Source organism: Chanodichthys erythropterus, chromosome 3 (genome assembly GCF_024489055.1).
Source record: "Chanodichthys erythropterus isolate Z2021 chromosome 3, ASM2448905v1, whole genome shotgun sequence".
Classification (NCBI taxonomy): Eukaryota; Metazoa; Chordata; class Actinopteri; order Cypriniformes; family Xenocyprididae; genus Chanodichthys; species Chanodichthys erythropterus.
In genome coordinates this window covers 38,783,653-38,800,933 of record NC_090223.1, presented here as the reverse complement: position 1 = coordinate 38,800,933, position 17,281 = coordinate 38,783,653, and the positions used below count along the sequence as shown (strand labels likewise).

Genomic DNA, 17,281 nt, shown 5'->3' with positions numbered 1-17,281 from the left:
ACAAGTGGTTTAGCACCTTGCTTACATTTGTGACATTTTTTCACCATTTGAGTGTTGTGTGGGAGTGTTGAAATCATGCTGAACTCTGTTTTTTTCACTGACAGGTTCAAGCACAGCTTTTACAGTTTGCAGCAAAAAACATTGGTCTCAACCCTGCACTTTTAACCTCACCAATAAACCCTCAGCATATGACCCTGTTGAACCAACTTTATCAGCTGCAACTGGTAAGTGCCAGTTTTTTGACATCTTGTTGACGTTTTCACTTGTAATTAAAGAACATATTTTTATTTGTCTGCATATAATCTTATATTTCACTCCTAAAGTCTCATCGTAATGTAAATTTGTCTATGATTTTGCAGGCGTACCAGCGTTTACAAATTCAGCAGCAGATGTTGCAGGCACAGCGCAGTGTTTCTGGCCCCATCCGTCAGCAAGAGCAGCAAGTGAGCAGTTCCCTCCCAATTAGTGTCATCATGATACCAATAAAAAAAATTTATGATTCTCAATAATGTTTTTTCTTTGTATTTTAATATCAGTTTTTAGATCTCAGTTCTGTGTTCACAAGCGTGTCCTCTTGCAGGTTGCACGTACAATCAATAACATGCAGCAACAGATCCAGCAGCACCAGCGGCAGCTGGCTCAGGCTCTGCTCATGAAACAACAGCAGCAGCAGCCACCCCCCTCACACCCGGGCCTGCATCCCAGCGCAGGCAAATCAGCTCTGGACACATTTCCATCCCATCCCCAGGTCTCCAGCCTCTCTGTTTCCGACCTTCAGACCAAAGAGCCACAGTCTTCTCCAAACTCCTTCTCACCCTACCCTATTTGTGAGTTGCCAACACTGTCTGTTATTGTATGCTTAGTGTTTAGACTAGTAAAGTTCCAAATGTTCTTCTAAACACGGTTCCTACAGTCTTAGAAAATCTGTAAAAGTCATGGGAATTTCTGTAAGGAAAATATATTTCATGTTAATCTCTGCTCTAAAATGTTTCATTAGCTAGATATTGCTGTTTGGTAAATTTGTTTTCAAGCCTTATTGAGGTCAACAGTGATTTTTTTTTTTTTTTTTTTTACTCCTATTCAGTAACAAATGATTAGAAAGGTCATGAAAATGTTATGGGAATTTATGGGAATTTATTTTAAAATTACCCTCGCTGATCCTTATATGTGCTCATCTGCAGCTGGATTGAACCCCAACATGAATGTAAACTGCATGGAGGTGGGTGGCCTCTCCATTAAGGACTCTCCTCAGCCTCAGTCACGCCTATCACAGTGGACACACCCTAACTCCATGGAGAATCTATCTGGCAACTCCTCTCCTATGGAGCCCAACTTCAGCAAGCATGGTACGCATTGCTATTACATTTATCAGTAAACGTTCTGTGAATATGTGGCAACGTGGTTAATATCTGGCCTGATACGATGACATTCCATACCACCTATGTTATACAGGTGCCATCTCTGCAGGCCCCAATCTGGGTCCCCCTAGTAAGCCCCAGCTGGATGACTCCTATAGTCCCTACAATCTGATTTCCAGCTCCGAGTCTCCTGCCAGCCCTCTGGCACCTCATGATAGCTGGGGCCAGGGAAAGAACAACAATGACAAGATCTCCAACGGGACTAATGTCAACTGGCCTCCAGGTGACTAACTGGCATCTCTAAAATCTCTTTGGACTAGTTGTAGGATTATGAAAGCACTTAAAGGATTTAAAAGTGGATACTTTTGAAAATTTAGGTCATACTTAAAGTAATTGAATGTCATTACCACTGGATTAAAAAAAATACCAAACCAAGTAGCATTTGCAAAAAATAAATACATTAATAAATAGCCATTTTTCCGCTGACTTTTAAGTTTGTGTAGGTGAACAACAGAATAACCACAGGTGTAGGTCTTCACATTAAGATAATACACTAATGTTTGACAACCATAAAATATTACAATACTTTATTATTTGAACAAGACATCTATTATTTTATCATTTGAATCCTAACTAACTTTGTTTTTGTGCTATATTTGATTTTATTAAATGCCATTGATTAGATCTAAGTTTCCCAAACTGGGGTTCACAAAACCATGGGGCTTTGTGAGGGAACTGCGAGGGGTTTTGAGTTGATGAAAAGCATAAAATGTAAAATTAAAATACATAATTAAAAAATAAAAAACAATCAAAATAAAACACTTAATAAAAAATCATTAATCAACATCAGAGAGCTGTGAACATGTGAATGTGTTAAATTATTGAAATATTAAAACATCATGAGGACTTTAAGTAATTTTTTTTAGGTCAGAGGGGTTCGGCTGATGAGAATTCCCTGGATTGGATAATTTTTATATAATGAAGAGATAATTAGACATTTTAAGTGTGTCCAAATACTACATGCATCTGTCAGTATGTCATACATTATCTGATTTTTTATGAAACTCCTTTAGAGTTTTGTCCAGGAGTGCCCTGGAAAGGACTGCAGAATATTGACCCTGAGACTGACCCTAATGTAACTCCAGGGAGTGTTCCCAGTGGGCCCACCATCAACACCAACATTCAGGATGTTAACCGTTACCTGTTGAGAGACAGGAGTGGAGGTAAGAGGACCAATCATCTTTTCCCTTCAAAGAAATGGTCTTTCAGTGAACATCCTTTCAGGTGACACTGGAAGCAAAAAACCTTAACAAATCCCATCATACCATCTCTAGTTAAGTACTTCTGTATATTCTGAATAAATGGTATTGCATATTGCAGTATTGTTTGTTTTTATGATTTTGAATGACTTTTTTTTTTTTCACATAAAGCAACCACTAAGGTTTTTTTTATTTTATTTTTATTTTCTTCACATTCATTATTTTTCTTATTTCCACTTTGAATTCTTGCATGCTTTGTTCGGGACACATTGTAGGTTCCACCCCAACTTCCTCACAGGGTGAGGCTCTGCCTCCCTCCAGCGATTGGCCAGTCACTAGCTCTTTCAGTCTGTCCTCCCCCGAGGCAGACAGCACAGGTACAACTCCCAGAATCCCATTCCTGCCCTCAGTCCTCCCCATCACACTCTTTTCTTACAGCTTTCTATTCAACCTAGCATGGGGCCCCAAAGAGTGGTCGCATTCCTGTATATCTAGTGCATCTGACTCAAGTGTGGCCCTTTCCCCCTTAGAGAGCTCTACATGTCCCGCCTACATTCATCCATACTTCCCCTCAGTTAGTCACACACTGCCCCTTTGTTCAGCATGGTCACCTGCTATCTGTGATTTTTGTGAGGTGGAAGTTTTTTTTTTTTGTTTTTTTTTAATGAGGCATGTACTCTTATGATGTTACACATGGGCCTTGACCCTGTCTTTCCTGTTTGCGGTGGTGCCTCAATGACTATGACTGCTATGAGAACACCTTTCACCACAGTATGTCTAATTCTGGGTTGCACAGAATTAGAAAGAGGAAATAAGATGTCTGTTAGCACCCTCTGTCTGTTTCCTCTTCTGACCTTTTCACACTTTCACTTCTCTGATCTACAGGCAAGCTGTCTGACATGAAGTCCACTTGGTCCCCAGGGCCCATCTCACACACCCAGCCTTCTCTCTCTCATGAGCTTTGGAAAGTTCCACAAGGACCCCGGAACACAACAGCTCCCACACGGCCACCTCCGGGCCTGACCAACACCAAGCCCTCGTCCACGTGGGGCGGAAACACCCTGGGCCTCGTGGCTGGCTGGAGCAGCTCGTACTCCTCAGGTGTGTGTGTGCATGTGAAAGGTGCAAGTTTAATCAGAGGTAGCGAAGATGTGGGCGTATTGAAACAGCAGTTGAATTTTGTCAGTTGACTGTTTGATGTGGGTGTGAATGCTAGTCAAAACGTTGGGGGTTAGATGAGGTGAGGATTGGAACGGTTGGAGCGTTTGCGAGCATGGGCTTTGGTGTAGCAAAGTTTTTTTTTTTTTTTTTTTTTTTTGGTCTCGCATATGTCGTGTGTTAGTCAACATTCCCAAACTGTTGCTTGATCACACTTTTAGCTGAAGCAGTTGTTTATCATACATTTTTGCTGCAGAAAAATGTGATGTAGATAAATTAAAAAGGGGCAGTTTAACCACAAATAAAAATTCTATCACTGACTCACCCTCATGACACTCTAAATTCATATGACTTTCGTACTATGATTTTCAGCATAATGTTCACATCGCTCTCTTTCTGTACAACAAAAGTGAAAGGTTGACCAGGGGTTGTGCATCATGACAAATTGGGCTGAACCGATATTAAAGGGTTAGTTCACCCAAAAATGAAAATTCTGTCATGAATGTCTCTCATGTCATTCCAAACACGTAAGACCTTCATTCATCCTCACAAATTGAGATATTTTGATGAAATCCAAGAGGTGACTCGTCCATAGACAGCAATTTAATTACTACTGTCAAGGTCCAGAAAGGTACTAAAGACATTGTTAAAACGGTACACGTAACGACAGTGGTTCAACCTTAATTTTATGAACTGTGCAAGGAGAATGACACGGAAGAGAAGAGATTGTTGAATAAAGTCATTATTTTTGTTTTGTTTTTGCACACAAAAAGTATTCTCGTCGCTTCATAACATTAAGGTTGAACCACTGTACGTTAAAATAGTCACGTTGACTATTTTAACGATGACTTTACTACCTTTCTGGGCCTCAAAAGGTACAATGTCGTTGCTGCCTATGTTTGGTTCAGAAACCCCCGGATTTCATAAAAAATATCTTATTTTGAAGATGAACGAAGGTCTTACGGGTGTGGACGACATGACGGTGAGTCATTAATGACAGAATTTCATTTTTGGGTGAACAAACCCTTTATAGTTTTGGTTAATACCAATAAGCTGTTAATTGTTTTTTAGGTTGTGGCCAGTATTAAACTCAATACTATTTTGTCTAAATAAAATTAAAATTAGAACCCTAAACATGAAAATCAGTCAGTTTAAATGTGACATCACATTATAATATACAGCAGGAAAAATTGATATTCATCTAATTTACTAAAGATTACATTTAACAATGTTATTAAAATTAGTTTTTTAAATGCACGTTAGATGATGGCAAATGTAAAGGAGTCCCACTATATAAATGATATAATTTAACTTTATTATTTATATATCACTCCATTTATATGTTATAAATTATAATACATTTTTAATAAAAGCAAATGTTTAAAAAGGTGCCCTTATATATAAATATTATTTTATAAACCATGTTGTTTTTAATAAAAGCAAATATTTAGAGGTTAACATCAACATAATTATAATTAATTATGTGAATATACATAATTATGTGAATATTACTACAATTTAAAATGACTTTTTTCTAAATGTTGAAAACACCTGTTCTAATATTTTTATGAAAACCTTTTTTAAACAGAAATATTTTCTAACATTATAAATGTCTTCACTGTCACTTTTGATCAATTTAATGCATCCATACTAAATAAAAATTCTTTCAAATCTTGCTTGCCCCAAAGTAGTGTATATGGTTCTTTAATTCTTAGACTATGTTGTAATGGTATAATATAATAATAATTATAATGGTATAATAAAGTGTTCTTTCTCTCTATAAGTAGGTACCACATGGAGTACAGACAGCTCCAGCAGGAGCACTAGCTGGTTGGTTTTGAGAAACCTCACACCACAGGTATTCTTGTGGCTACTGTTATGTTCATTGACTCATAATTTCTTGGTTAATTGTTTGCAGTTTTATAAATCTGCTCTTTCTGTTGTGACATTTAGATCGATGGTTCAACACTGCGGACACTGTGCATGCAGCACGGTCCGCTAATCACATTCCACCTCAACCTGACACAGGGCAATGCCGTGGTGCGCTACAGTTCTAAAGAGGAGGCTGCCAAAGCCCAGAAGTCCCTACACATGTACATAAATCTTTCACCTTTGTCACTTTTTTTTTTGCGGTACCAACCTCAACTATATGATCACAGTCCTCTGTTCTCTCTCTAAATACTTGCGTTTCAGGTGTGTTCTGGGAAACACCACTATACTGGCAGAGTTTGCTGGAGAAGAGGAGGTGAACCGCTTCTTTGCACAGGGTCAGTCCCTTACGCCCACCACCAGCTGGCAGGCCAACCCCGGCACCAATCAAACTCGGCTGGGAGGCGGAGGGACGGCGGCCACACACCCCATCGGCCACTGGAACAGCAGCAGTCTGGGAGGAGGAGGAGCAGGCGGGACGGGGTCCGGCGGTAAGGCAAGCAACGAGCTGCTGTGGGGGGGCGTACCGCAGTACTCCAGCCTGTGGGGCCCGCCCAGCACCGAGGACGGTCGAGTGGTCGGCAGCCCCACCCCAATCAATACGCTGCTTCCTGGAGACCTGCTGAGCGGAGAGTCCATGTGAGAGCGCCAAGCGCTCAACACCCTACCGCAGCGAAATATGAAACTTAACGAGCAAAAACCAAGCAAATCATTTGGCGATAATCAACGTCAGTGGAACTGTGAAAAACCAAGAGACAGGAGGCTTAGGCCACACTTGCATAGAGGCTGCTGACCTTCTTCCTCTACTTTTTTTTTATTATTATTTTGTTTTGTGACTTTTCATCTGTGTTCTCTTGATCATTAGGCTTGGATTACAGTATTCTATAGACTTCTTACGAAGATCCGTAACTAAAAGAGAAGTGAACCTTTACAGAAACGTTTCTCTATTAACTGATACCAGTGTGAAAGTGTATTTTACTACAAACTGATGAGACAAGCTGCCATTGTTTTAAATTTCTCTGGCACGAGCACATCTTGTCAGCCCTATCACAGCATATTGCCCTCTCCCCGAAGAAATATGCGTCATTCCAAACTAACTCACTCCCTGTGTTTTGGACTGGCTATATTCGTTCTTCATTTGTCCTTTGGATTATTTGGATTAATTAACAGCACTAAACTTTAGCCTTAACTGCTGATCAGTCCCACTCCACTTGTACTCTGAAGAAACATCTTGAGAATTGCACATTTTCTCATTTCTGAGCCAGGACTGTCATGGGTTCGATCTCAGCTGCAGCATTCGTCCTCCTCGTTTCCCACGATTGCCATCCTGTCCTCATTACTCTCAAAAGGACAGACATGTATATGACCCCTCTGCACATTTGAGGCATTTATTCTTAAGCTGAGAGGACATGTGGACAGCTGAGGAATATATTAACCACTTCTCACAAAAAAAAAAAAAAAAATGTACAGGAAACACTTTTTCAGATGGACTACTTTCATTTTCCTAAATGACCTCGGTCCTCATTGTCATTCGTCTGACGTGCAATATATGCCACAGACTCTTCCGTCCATCTTTACGCAGTGCTTTTTTGCCGGCGGAAAGGTCGGAGCTCATCTGGGGACGGAGGGGATCAAAGACTCGTCTCCAGCCCCATCCACCAAGCATGGGATTGAACAGAAGAGGACCCTGTCAGTGTGTAAGCCCATGGTGATGAAACATTCACTAGCACTTCCTCTACACACTCAAGGACAAGTGTGACTACAGGGGCAACAGGGGCTTCAAACCAAATAAGAGGTGTTTCTTTGTAACCCAGTAGACAAAGTGCTTTTTTTTTTTTTTTTTCTCGTTGTTGTTGTATTTGGTACAAAAGTATGGAAAAAAAGGTGTGGTTTCTTCATAGCACTTAGCAAGAGCGCCAAGCTCCGACTTTAATGCCAACAAATCACACGTGTAAGTGTGAAACTGACAAAAAGCGACGATGAAAAGCAATCTACCGAACTTCTCCTCCATGCTTCTTTTTGAACTCTACGTCTTTCCACAGTCTTTCAACTTTGAAATCAGACATTTCAAAAATGGTAGCAAAACGAAGGGATGTCTGATGAGGGAAAAAAAAACACCACAACAAGACTGAAGCGTTTACGTGGTTTTTTTCTTTCAGATGATATATATCAAAGTAAATATCACTGTTACAGTACTCCAAAATCATTAGCCTTTTTGTCTGGAGATGCTAGACGTGTTGTAATGTTTCTAATGGATTCTGTGGGGCTCCCAGCCCTGGTGGCCCTGCCTACCTGTATGATAAGTGTGGCCATTGAGTGCCTATCTGCTGTGGCGCCTCGGGTGCCCACGCTCTGACTTTTGACCCGCTGTGCCAGGCCGGCGCACCAGATGCCAGAACGGACCTGCCTGGGCCGGAGCAGTGGCTCCTTCAGACCTGGCCAATCAGTACGTACTACTACTGCGCCAGCACTCGACCTCGTCTCAACTTCACTCTCATAGACTCTCTCTCTCTCCTTCTCATGCAAAGATCACTTTAGCTGGAAGTGGACAGGTTCGTTTCAAGTACTTTTTATGATCAATTGGGTTTTTCCCGTCTGGAATTGCCAGTGTTGTTTTTTTTTTTGTTTCATTTTTTTTCTGTCAACATTGCTGTTGTTATCGTCGTTGCTGTTGTTGATGTTATATCGTTCTTTTGCGCTTTTTTTTGTTTGTTTTTTTTTGGTTTGTGTGTGTCAATGCAGTGGTCTCTATGGTAGCTGCTCTCACCAGCCCCTCTTGCTGCGCATATGCAGAAAACACTCTGATTAAGAGGCACACCTCAGCGTAAACCTTGGCGATTGAAATATGGAATCACTTGTAGTGACGGAAATGGATTGTTTTCGGTTGCGCGTTTAAGGCCGGAGCGCACTTTTAAAGCGTGACGAAGAGTAGGTTGATGGTGCTCAGTTTGTCTTCTGCCTCTCCTCTGAACTTTCCTCCGCTCCGGCGTCAGAGGCCTGCCAGGCCACGCGCTCACACTGGTGCTTACGACAAAGGGCAGACAGAGTACACTACTTTACTTTACCTGGTCGCCTCTTCTCACAGTAATAAAGCAAACGATAACGGAGACTCCGCTCTCCACTTCTATGCAAAGACCGACCGAGAGGTGCAGTTCACGGCCTTCAGCTTCAATCTGTAGTTCTCTCCAAGCCCACTCTTCAGCTTACCAGTTCATCGTGAGAAGGCAGCTTCCTTACGGTGTGGCCTAAAGAAAGAAACCGGCCCGCTTCATTTGAACTGATTACCAGGCCCTCACTGTTTACTCTCTGAATGATCTCTTACATTATGTACATGCAGTCTCAGGGCAGCCTCAGAGAACCCCAAACTGCTTATCGTTACAAGCGGGGCGTAGTTGTGCATTATCGCGTTATCCGACGTGGCTTTAAAGATGCTAAATGGGTGGGCGAGTGTATTCGGAGAAGGATTCGCGGAGGAAGTTCCTCTGTTTTTTTTCAGATCCTAATGTTCCTATTCTCGATCATAGACTTAACCTAGACATGAATCTATCAGAGTGGGACTCTTTATTTCTTGAAATGTGTTTTGATGTTTGGTTTTGTAAAGAGCACATGGAGATGGAGAGGTAGAATGCAGGTTGGCACCAAGACAGACGGGTAGCACCTTGTCCCAGGTAACAAATATATACGCCTGGGAAGACTGCTGAGAATTAAACAGGGAATCCAGAATGTTTAGGTGCACTGTAGATGGTTCACATTTGGGTACATCTTTTTTTAAAACCAAAAAAGGTTTTTGTCTCATTATTATTAATGTTATTGTTGAAAAAGGAAACTTTAAATCTGTAGTACACTCTTTGACTGAAGTGCTTCTCTCTGCAAGCCTTTGACGCCCAGAAGTGGCGGACAGATGATTCTGGGGTTGCTGTATTGATGGTATTATATTCTGTCCTGACCCGCTACTAGGGGAACGGTACAGATTATTTTTTATTTTGTTTTTTATTTTTTAAACAGGTCCAGGTCCACATGGACCTACTGTATCAGGAGGCCTGGGGCACATGCCAGTTGATACCAAGTCTTAAAAGGGGAAAATCCCTTTCTGGAAGAAATTTTCTTCTTTTTTGGGGGGGTTGTGTTTTTTTTACTTCACACTCGAGTGACACTAGCAACAATCACTATTGCCTGTTTTTGAAGATATATATACATGTGTGTATATATGTATATATGTATATGTATATATATATATATATATATATATATATATATATATATATATATATATATATATATATATATAATATATTTAACTGCCTTTCTCTAAGCTGTACTCGAGACCACAGATTGAAGAAAAACAACACACAAAAAAAAAAAAAAAACGTACATCCAAAACTTGTTTAAAATCCAGAGGAATGCCTGTCAGGCTAGCTAGCTAGCTAAAAAATGGCCAGTCCTCCACTGTGGGCATACTGAGTCTTATCTGTAGGACTAATGTACCCCAGCTCCATGAGATCGGCTCAGATGCAATTTTGTGTAGATAAGAAGTCCGCTTCGATCGTACAAAATACCAGGGCCTGGGTGGAGATGAGCTCTAAGAAAATCAAATCCTCTTTCTTAGGGCCCTGGCTAGAATATGCACATGCTGGTTGATATACATGTACATCTGAAATCCTGTGTATGTATATAACTGGTTGTATTTTGTATTTTTTTTTTCTCCATTTTTAATTTTTTTCAGGCCTGAGTAACCCCGTTTCCTTCTCTCCATGAATTTAACTAGATGATAAATGCATAAACATATCAAAATTATACAAATGAAAAAACACATACTTGAATCAAAAGAAGCGCCAATAATGTAATGTGAAAATTTTTGTAATAATTTTGTCATTCATACACTTCCAAGCTTTTTGATAACATCAGTTCAAACTAAACGAAAAAAATGTAGTTAAAAAAAAAAACTTTAAAAAAATTTAAAAAACAAAGATAAGAGAAAAAAAAGCAAAACGACATTGGTTGTATGTGAGTGTTTGCACAAGATTGCGTGTACTGTATGACGGATGAATGCGTTTGTTTGCCTGTGTGCGTGAGTTCAAACCAATGTATGCTAGTGATTACAGTGGATTTGTTTTCGCCTTTGTTTCATCTTAGTGTTTTTTTTTTTGTCTGTCTTTTGTTCGCTAGTCAAAAATATATTCGGATATGTATTGTTATTGTATTTGTTATTAGCTTTGTTATTAGAGTTGCACTGAGTGTCTGCTTCCCCTCATTCAGCTAATCGTACAACATGATATTAAAGTACTAAGGGGACAAGGTGACAATTCATGTGTTAATGTTTACTCAAGGACTTATTGAGAAATATAACAAGTGTGTTTTTTTTATCTGTAATACGATTATCTACCTTATAGTGGCTTTTATTGTGGAATAATCCATGATAAAGAAATGGATTATTTTGAGTATTGCACCATTTTTTGTTTTCGGATTATAAACAGAAAAAATGCAAAATACTACAAAAAAAAAGTATATGAATATGAAATGTGGGGAAAAATCTTTTTGAAGAACTGTGGCCATAGATTGATTTAGAGGGACTTGTAACTCCCCATGTTACACCATGATGAGCTGGATAGACATCTGGAGAAGAGTTTCTTACAAGACTCATTTCAGAGGTGCCTACCTTTCTGGTTTGCTTCTTTTTTTTTTTTTTATTGTTAATTTTTGTTCTAGTTTTTGTTCACTATCTTTGTGCAAGGCCACCAACAGTTTACAAACATTTCATGTTTTTCTGAAGTTCAAGGAAAAAATGTTGCGATGGGATTGTCATGAGAAGAGAAAAGAAAGCAAATCCTAAAGGACATACACTTCCATCAAATGAATAACAAAAACACTTTACAGAATGAAGATTATTGTGCTACTTGGAGAACTCTGGGATTGATCAGTGTTGTCATGTTTTTGTTTTTATTTATGTTGGCAATGTTACTTGCATAGATTATCAAAGCCTGTTTTTTTTTTTTTTTTTTTTTTTTTTTTTTTTTTTTAATCAAAAAAAAAAAAATCCTTTTTAAAAAAAAAAAAAAAAAAAAAAAAAGAGAAAAGAAGACATAGTTGTTCACTATCTTGCACACACAAAAAAAGTGGATCATGTCTCAGGAAGGCAAGGGTTCCAGAGTACCAACTCCACGCCATTTAATGTTTGTTTTTAGAGAAAGAGGATAACGGAGGAAAAAAAAAAAAAAACATAAGCACTGAAGGTTATGGATTTCAGAAGAAGAAAATACCTTTGTTTCTAAATCCGTAGCAGTTACATATTTACCAAATAATGAACTCTTAATGAACTTTAAAAAATGGAGTGCTTTATATATAAATCTATATATTGAAATTGCTTTACATTTTAAACAAAATGATCAATGATTTTGATTGTTCAAAAGACGGTGAAAGAACATACAAATGCTGTATGTTTGAATCTTTATTGTATTTTCTTAACATGAGGTCCCTTCCTGTTGAAATCAGGACCATTGTGCATTACTATTTCTTTCCTCTTTGTCATTCTGTCTCTTGTGGCGGGTATTACATGATGAGAACTAAAAACGAGGGGTTGGGGGCAGGGTTTCTGTATCAATTTGATTGATTTAAAGAGAAAAAAAGCTGGTTTATACGGATCATGATCTATGCACAAGGGGGGTGGGGTTCTTAAAGCCTCTGTGACCCATCTCTCATTGGGATTAGAGGGATTCTTTTTTGTGTGTCCTTTTATTGTGCTCATATGCTCTGTTGTCTCCCTCCCCCACCGACCCCATCTTACTTCCCATTTTTCATGTTTCTTACATACAGTACATCGCCATGCTGTGTATTCCTAAACCAATGAACGTCTCATTCTGAAGCACTGTGGGGGTTTTTTTGTAGCCCATGACTTTCAAGGTTGTCTGTGTTCTTTGTGTGTGTGTGTGTGTGTGTGAGAGAGTGAGTGAGTGTTACTGGGATGAGTGTGGATGGATATACTGGGTTGCTTTTGCCTTTTGATTTTAAATGTTAAGGAATATGTCTGTACTGAGATTTTAATAAGTCAGTGGCTTTTAATGTTTTGTTTTTGTTTGTTTTCTCTCTCTTTTTCTCTTTCCTCATAGAATGTGATTGTTGACATGCACCGAAAAAAAAATGTTTTGAACTATGGAGCTTCTTTCAAACAATTAATAAATTGCATTTTTGTTCTTGGCTGTAATGAATTTGGTTTGGTCATTGAGTATTAGTGGACATCACTTGTTATGATGAAAACAAAAAAGTGTGACACTTAAGTTTAATAACCTGTCACTGTACTCTTCCGATAGGATGAAAAATGCTTTAGTGAAATAGTGTGGGTTGACGCTTATTTAACGATTCAGACTGAATAAAAATAAAGATGCCCATGAAAAATGATCAGAAAGTATCCAACTTGTATTGACCTTGCTTTATTTAAAATTACATTAAGGATTTTTTTCTAATTCTTCTTTGATCATTTTATCCCAATAAATTAGGTTATAATATTATTATTATTATTATAACATTATTATTTTAGTACAACACAAATTCTTGAAATGTTGGGACGTTTTTTAAATTTGAATAAAATGAAAACTGAAAGACTTTCAAATCACATAAGCCAATATATTATTCACAATAGAACATAGATAACAATAAATGTTTAAACTGAGAAATTTGACACTTGTATCCACTAAATGAGCTCGATTTCAAATTTAATGCCTGCTACAGGTCTTAAAATAGTTGGCACGGGGGCAACAAATGGCTGAAAAAGCAAGAAATTTTGAAAAGATTCAGCTTGTAGAACAACTAGTAACTAATTAAGTTAATTGATATCAGGTCTGTAACATGATTACTTCTGAGAGACTCTGCCTCTCTAAGACATCCCTTTTATAGCTAAAGATGGGCAGAGATGTGAAAGAGTAAGTAAAAAGATTGTGGAAAACAATGTTCTTCAATGTCAAATTGCAAATCTCATCATCTACAGTGCATAACATCATCAAAAGATTCAGAGAAACTGGAGAAATCTCTATGCGTAAGGGACGAGGCCGAAGACCTTTATTGGATGCCCGTGGTCTTCGGGCCCTCAGATGACACTGCATCACTCATCGGCATGATTGTGTAAATGACATTACTAAATGGACCCAGGAATACTTCGAAACCACTGTCGGTAAACACAATCCACCGTGCCATCTGCAGATGCCAACTAAAGCTCTATCATGCAAAAAGGAAGCCATATGTGAACATGGTCCAGAAGCGCCGTCGTGTCCTGTGGGTCAAAGCTCATTAAAATGGACTGTTTAAAAGTGGGAAAGTGTTCTATGGTCAGACGAGTCCAAATTAAACATTCTTGTTGGAAATCACGGACGCCGTGTCCTCCGGGCTAAAGAGGAGGGAGACCTTCCAGCATGTCATCAGTGTTCAGTTCAAAAGCCAGCATCTCTGATGGTATGGGGGTGCATAAGTGCATACGGTATGGGCAGCTTGCATGTTTTGGAGGGCACTATGAATGCTGAAAGGTATATAAAAGTTTCCAGACAATGTCTATTTCAGGGAAGGCCTTGTGTATTTCAGCAGGACCATGCAAAACTACATACTGCAGCTATTACAACAGCATGGCTTCGTCATACAGTAGAAGAGTTCAGTTGCTGAATTGGTCTGCCTGCAGTACAGATCTTTCACATATAGAGAACATTTGGTGCATCATTAAATGAAAGACAACCACGAACTCAGCAGCTGGAAACCTATATCAGGCAAGAATGGGACCAAATTCAAACACCAAAACTCCAGAAACTCATAAACTCAATGCCCAGACATCTTCAAACTGTTTTGAAAAGAAGAGGAGATGCTACACCATGGTAAACATGCCCCTGTCCAAACTATTTTGAGACCTGTAGCAGGCATCAAATTTGACACAAGCTCATTTAGTGGATAAAAGTGTAAAATTTCTCACTTTATACATTTGTTATGTTATCTATGTTCTATTGTGAATAAAATATTGGCTCATGTGATTTGAAAGTCTTTTAGTTTTCATTTTATTCAAATTTAAAAAACATCCCAACTTTTCTGTTGTAGTTATTATTTTTGGGTTGTAGTTATTATTTAGTAATTATTTTTTATACTTTTTGTCTCAATAGTCATTTGCATAATTGCTGTGGCAGTTGTTAATTAATTGAGATAACAGAATCTTTGTACTTTATTTATTTGTCATCACAGGACAGTAAACTACAGAAGAACTACAAATTGATAGTATTTCTTGGGGGAGAAAAGCCATATTGCTTTTAGACATTTTTAATACACAAACTAGTTGTAAATGGATCAGAATATCACGTTACAAGCTGAAATGTTATTTTCTGTCCTTGGGGTTGTACAGTTATGCCAGGGGATCTACAGTTTCCCCAGCATTGTCTTTTTATTGGATTTGGTCCAGCCTGGAGCAGATGTTTCAGGCTCTGTTGGACAGATCTGATGATGGTTTTCACTGCGTCCTCGCACACTTGACATGTCTTCATAAATCGGAACTGTAGTTTGATGCTCTTGCTGAGCATCAGGCTTTTTCTGAGGACAAGTAAGAGGGGTATTTTAACATTAAAGGGATAGTTCACCCAAAAATGAAAGCAGGCAGTCGACTTCCGTCAGTGGCTATCGTCAACTGTTTGATTACCAACATTCTTTAAAATATAATCTTTTGTGTTCAACAGAAGAAAGAAACTCATACAGGTTTGGACCAAATTGAGGGTTAGTAAATTGTCAACATTTTCATTTTTGGGTGAACTATATCCCTTTAAGAATGACACTCTATTGCTTATATGTTAAATGAAGTGTTGAGTTGTGTGACCTTACATGTGTCAAAACGAGAGCGATGGCTGTGAGCAGGAGCAGACTCACTCCTGCTGAGATGGAGTAGATGAGCAGAGAATACCTCCTACAGGAGCACGGCTCACCTGAATCAAACAATGAGAGTATGTGGTCAGATGTGAGCTTCATTTTCCATTACTATATACTTAGACTAGCGGTGGGGTCTTATTTCATGTTTTGTTTTTCCAATTTCCACCCTCAAACAAAAGGTGTTACTTTCATTCTTTTATGAGCATTGGTATTAGACACAACCCAATAAACTAACAGTAGGCCTACTGGTGATTTACCAAAATCATTTGTGTGTGTGTGTTTCTGTAATGGTTAATCCACATCAGTATGTGTAAGCTAAGCTATTTAGTCACAGTATTGTTTCTAATGCTAAAATATAATTATTGTTAGACTATCCATGAATTTACGGTTTAAAGGCAGAACAATAGTAAAGCACTTTATTATTATTATCATTATTCAGATAGGCTACTCAATTAGCTAGGTATTTAGTTGCAGACCTTAATAGAAACAAGTTTTAATGGTTGAGTGTTACTCTTGATTAATTTCTGGATTCTGAGAGAAGTTGAATGTGGAAAATGGTGATGTTTCAATATTAAAGAGTCCGCATTAAAGTGAAATATTTGTGTTTTCTCTTTATGACAGGTGGTCTAATGTGTTGTAGTTTCTTTTCAAGTGAAATATAAAGAAAGATTTACCAACCTGCCGCATTCACAAGCAGAAAAAGGGCTGTGTTCGTCGAGTGCTGATCTGAGGCATTTCCCGAGAAATCACAGACATAAAGCCCCGTGTCTGTGCGTCTTAAATCAGAAAGCGTCACAGTAATTTCGCCTGTCTTGAGAAAATTCGGCTGTCTGGAGATCTTGATACGTCCCTCAGTTTCTGTATCTGCTCTCATTTCATCTTCAGAGATGTTCAACACACTTTCTGAATGAGCAAATCTTCGTCGCAGGTACAGAGGCGATGGGTGTGATTTACTTGCTTTTGCAACACAAAATATGTCCACTGATTCACCCTCAAGCCTTTGGACGTAATGGAAATTTTGAGATGCTGAAAAGTGTTAAAGAATGGATTAAGTTTTTTTTTTTTTTTTTAATCAAGCTCTATACAGATAAAATAGGTTCATTGGTTCACTGTTACTGGCCATCATTTTACATACTTCAAATGTAGAATACTTAAAAGCATCATCTGTTATGCTGCATGTACAAAAAGGGACACCTGTACTATATATTAGCATATAAGTGCTCAGAGTTATTACAAACAAATCTATTAAGATAAATTAAAATAGAACTGAATTAAAATATTTTAAATGACAAGGTACTGCTTATTCAGATTCTGAAATGATTTTCCAAGTAGCCTAGACTGAAATTTAACAGCTCACAACATTCATTGCTATGGTATCCTGTGGGACATACCTAAAGTTTGCTCCAATAAAATCCAGAGAAATAAGCAGGGTGTCATAGTGCTCTTATTACATTTTTAAAATATCCATGATAAGTTTCACATCTCTCCTCAAGTCGTTGATTCTGCTTCACCTGCTACTAGGACTCTTCTCTTTTCATCTCAGCAGAGCTCCACCCAAGCACAGGAAGTTCAGCAGACACTCATATATATATGTCTGTATTTGTGTTTCAGTGTGGCGAGTAATCAAAAATACAAAATCCTGTTGCGTTACTACTGAAAGTATATAACTTGTAAATGTTTCTACATTTGTTCCAAATG

At 38.5% G+C, this 17,281-nt stretch overlaps 1 protein-coding gene across 13 annotated transcripts in view; it reads left to right on the top strand.

Moving 5' to 3' along the window:
* tnrc6c1 (trinucleotide repeat containing adaptor 6C1) overlaps positions 1-13,103 on the top strand; it is a 59,188-nt gene extending 46,085 nt beyond the window's left edge. For 12 of the 13 annotated variants that reach the window (XM_067382159.1, XM_067382155.1, XM_067382164.1 and 9 more), the window contains 10 exons: positions 105-224; positions 360-443; positions 581-827; positions 1,182-1,346; positions 1,453-1,641; positions 2,432-2,581; positions 3,503-3,718; positions 5,560-5,633; positions 5,729-5,868; positions 5,969-13,103. In XM_067382159.1, coding sequence (XP_067238260.1) covers positions 105-224; positions 360-443; positions 581-827; positions 1,182-1,346; positions 1,453-1,641; positions 2,432-2,581; positions 3,503-3,718; positions 5,560-5,633; positions 5,729-5,868; positions 5,969-6,347 — 1,764 coding nt within the window. In that variant the 3' untranslated portion in view covers positions 6,348-13,103. The remainder of the gene's footprint in view (positions 1-104; positions 225-359; positions 444-580; positions 828-1,181; positions 1,347-1,452; positions 1,642-2,431; positions 2,582-3,502; positions 3,719-5,559; positions 5,634-5,728; positions 5,869-5,968) is intronic. The other variant, XM_067382158.1, reaches the window with a different exon arrangement.
* The last annotated feature ends 4,178 nt before the right edge of the window (positions 13,104-17,281 follow it).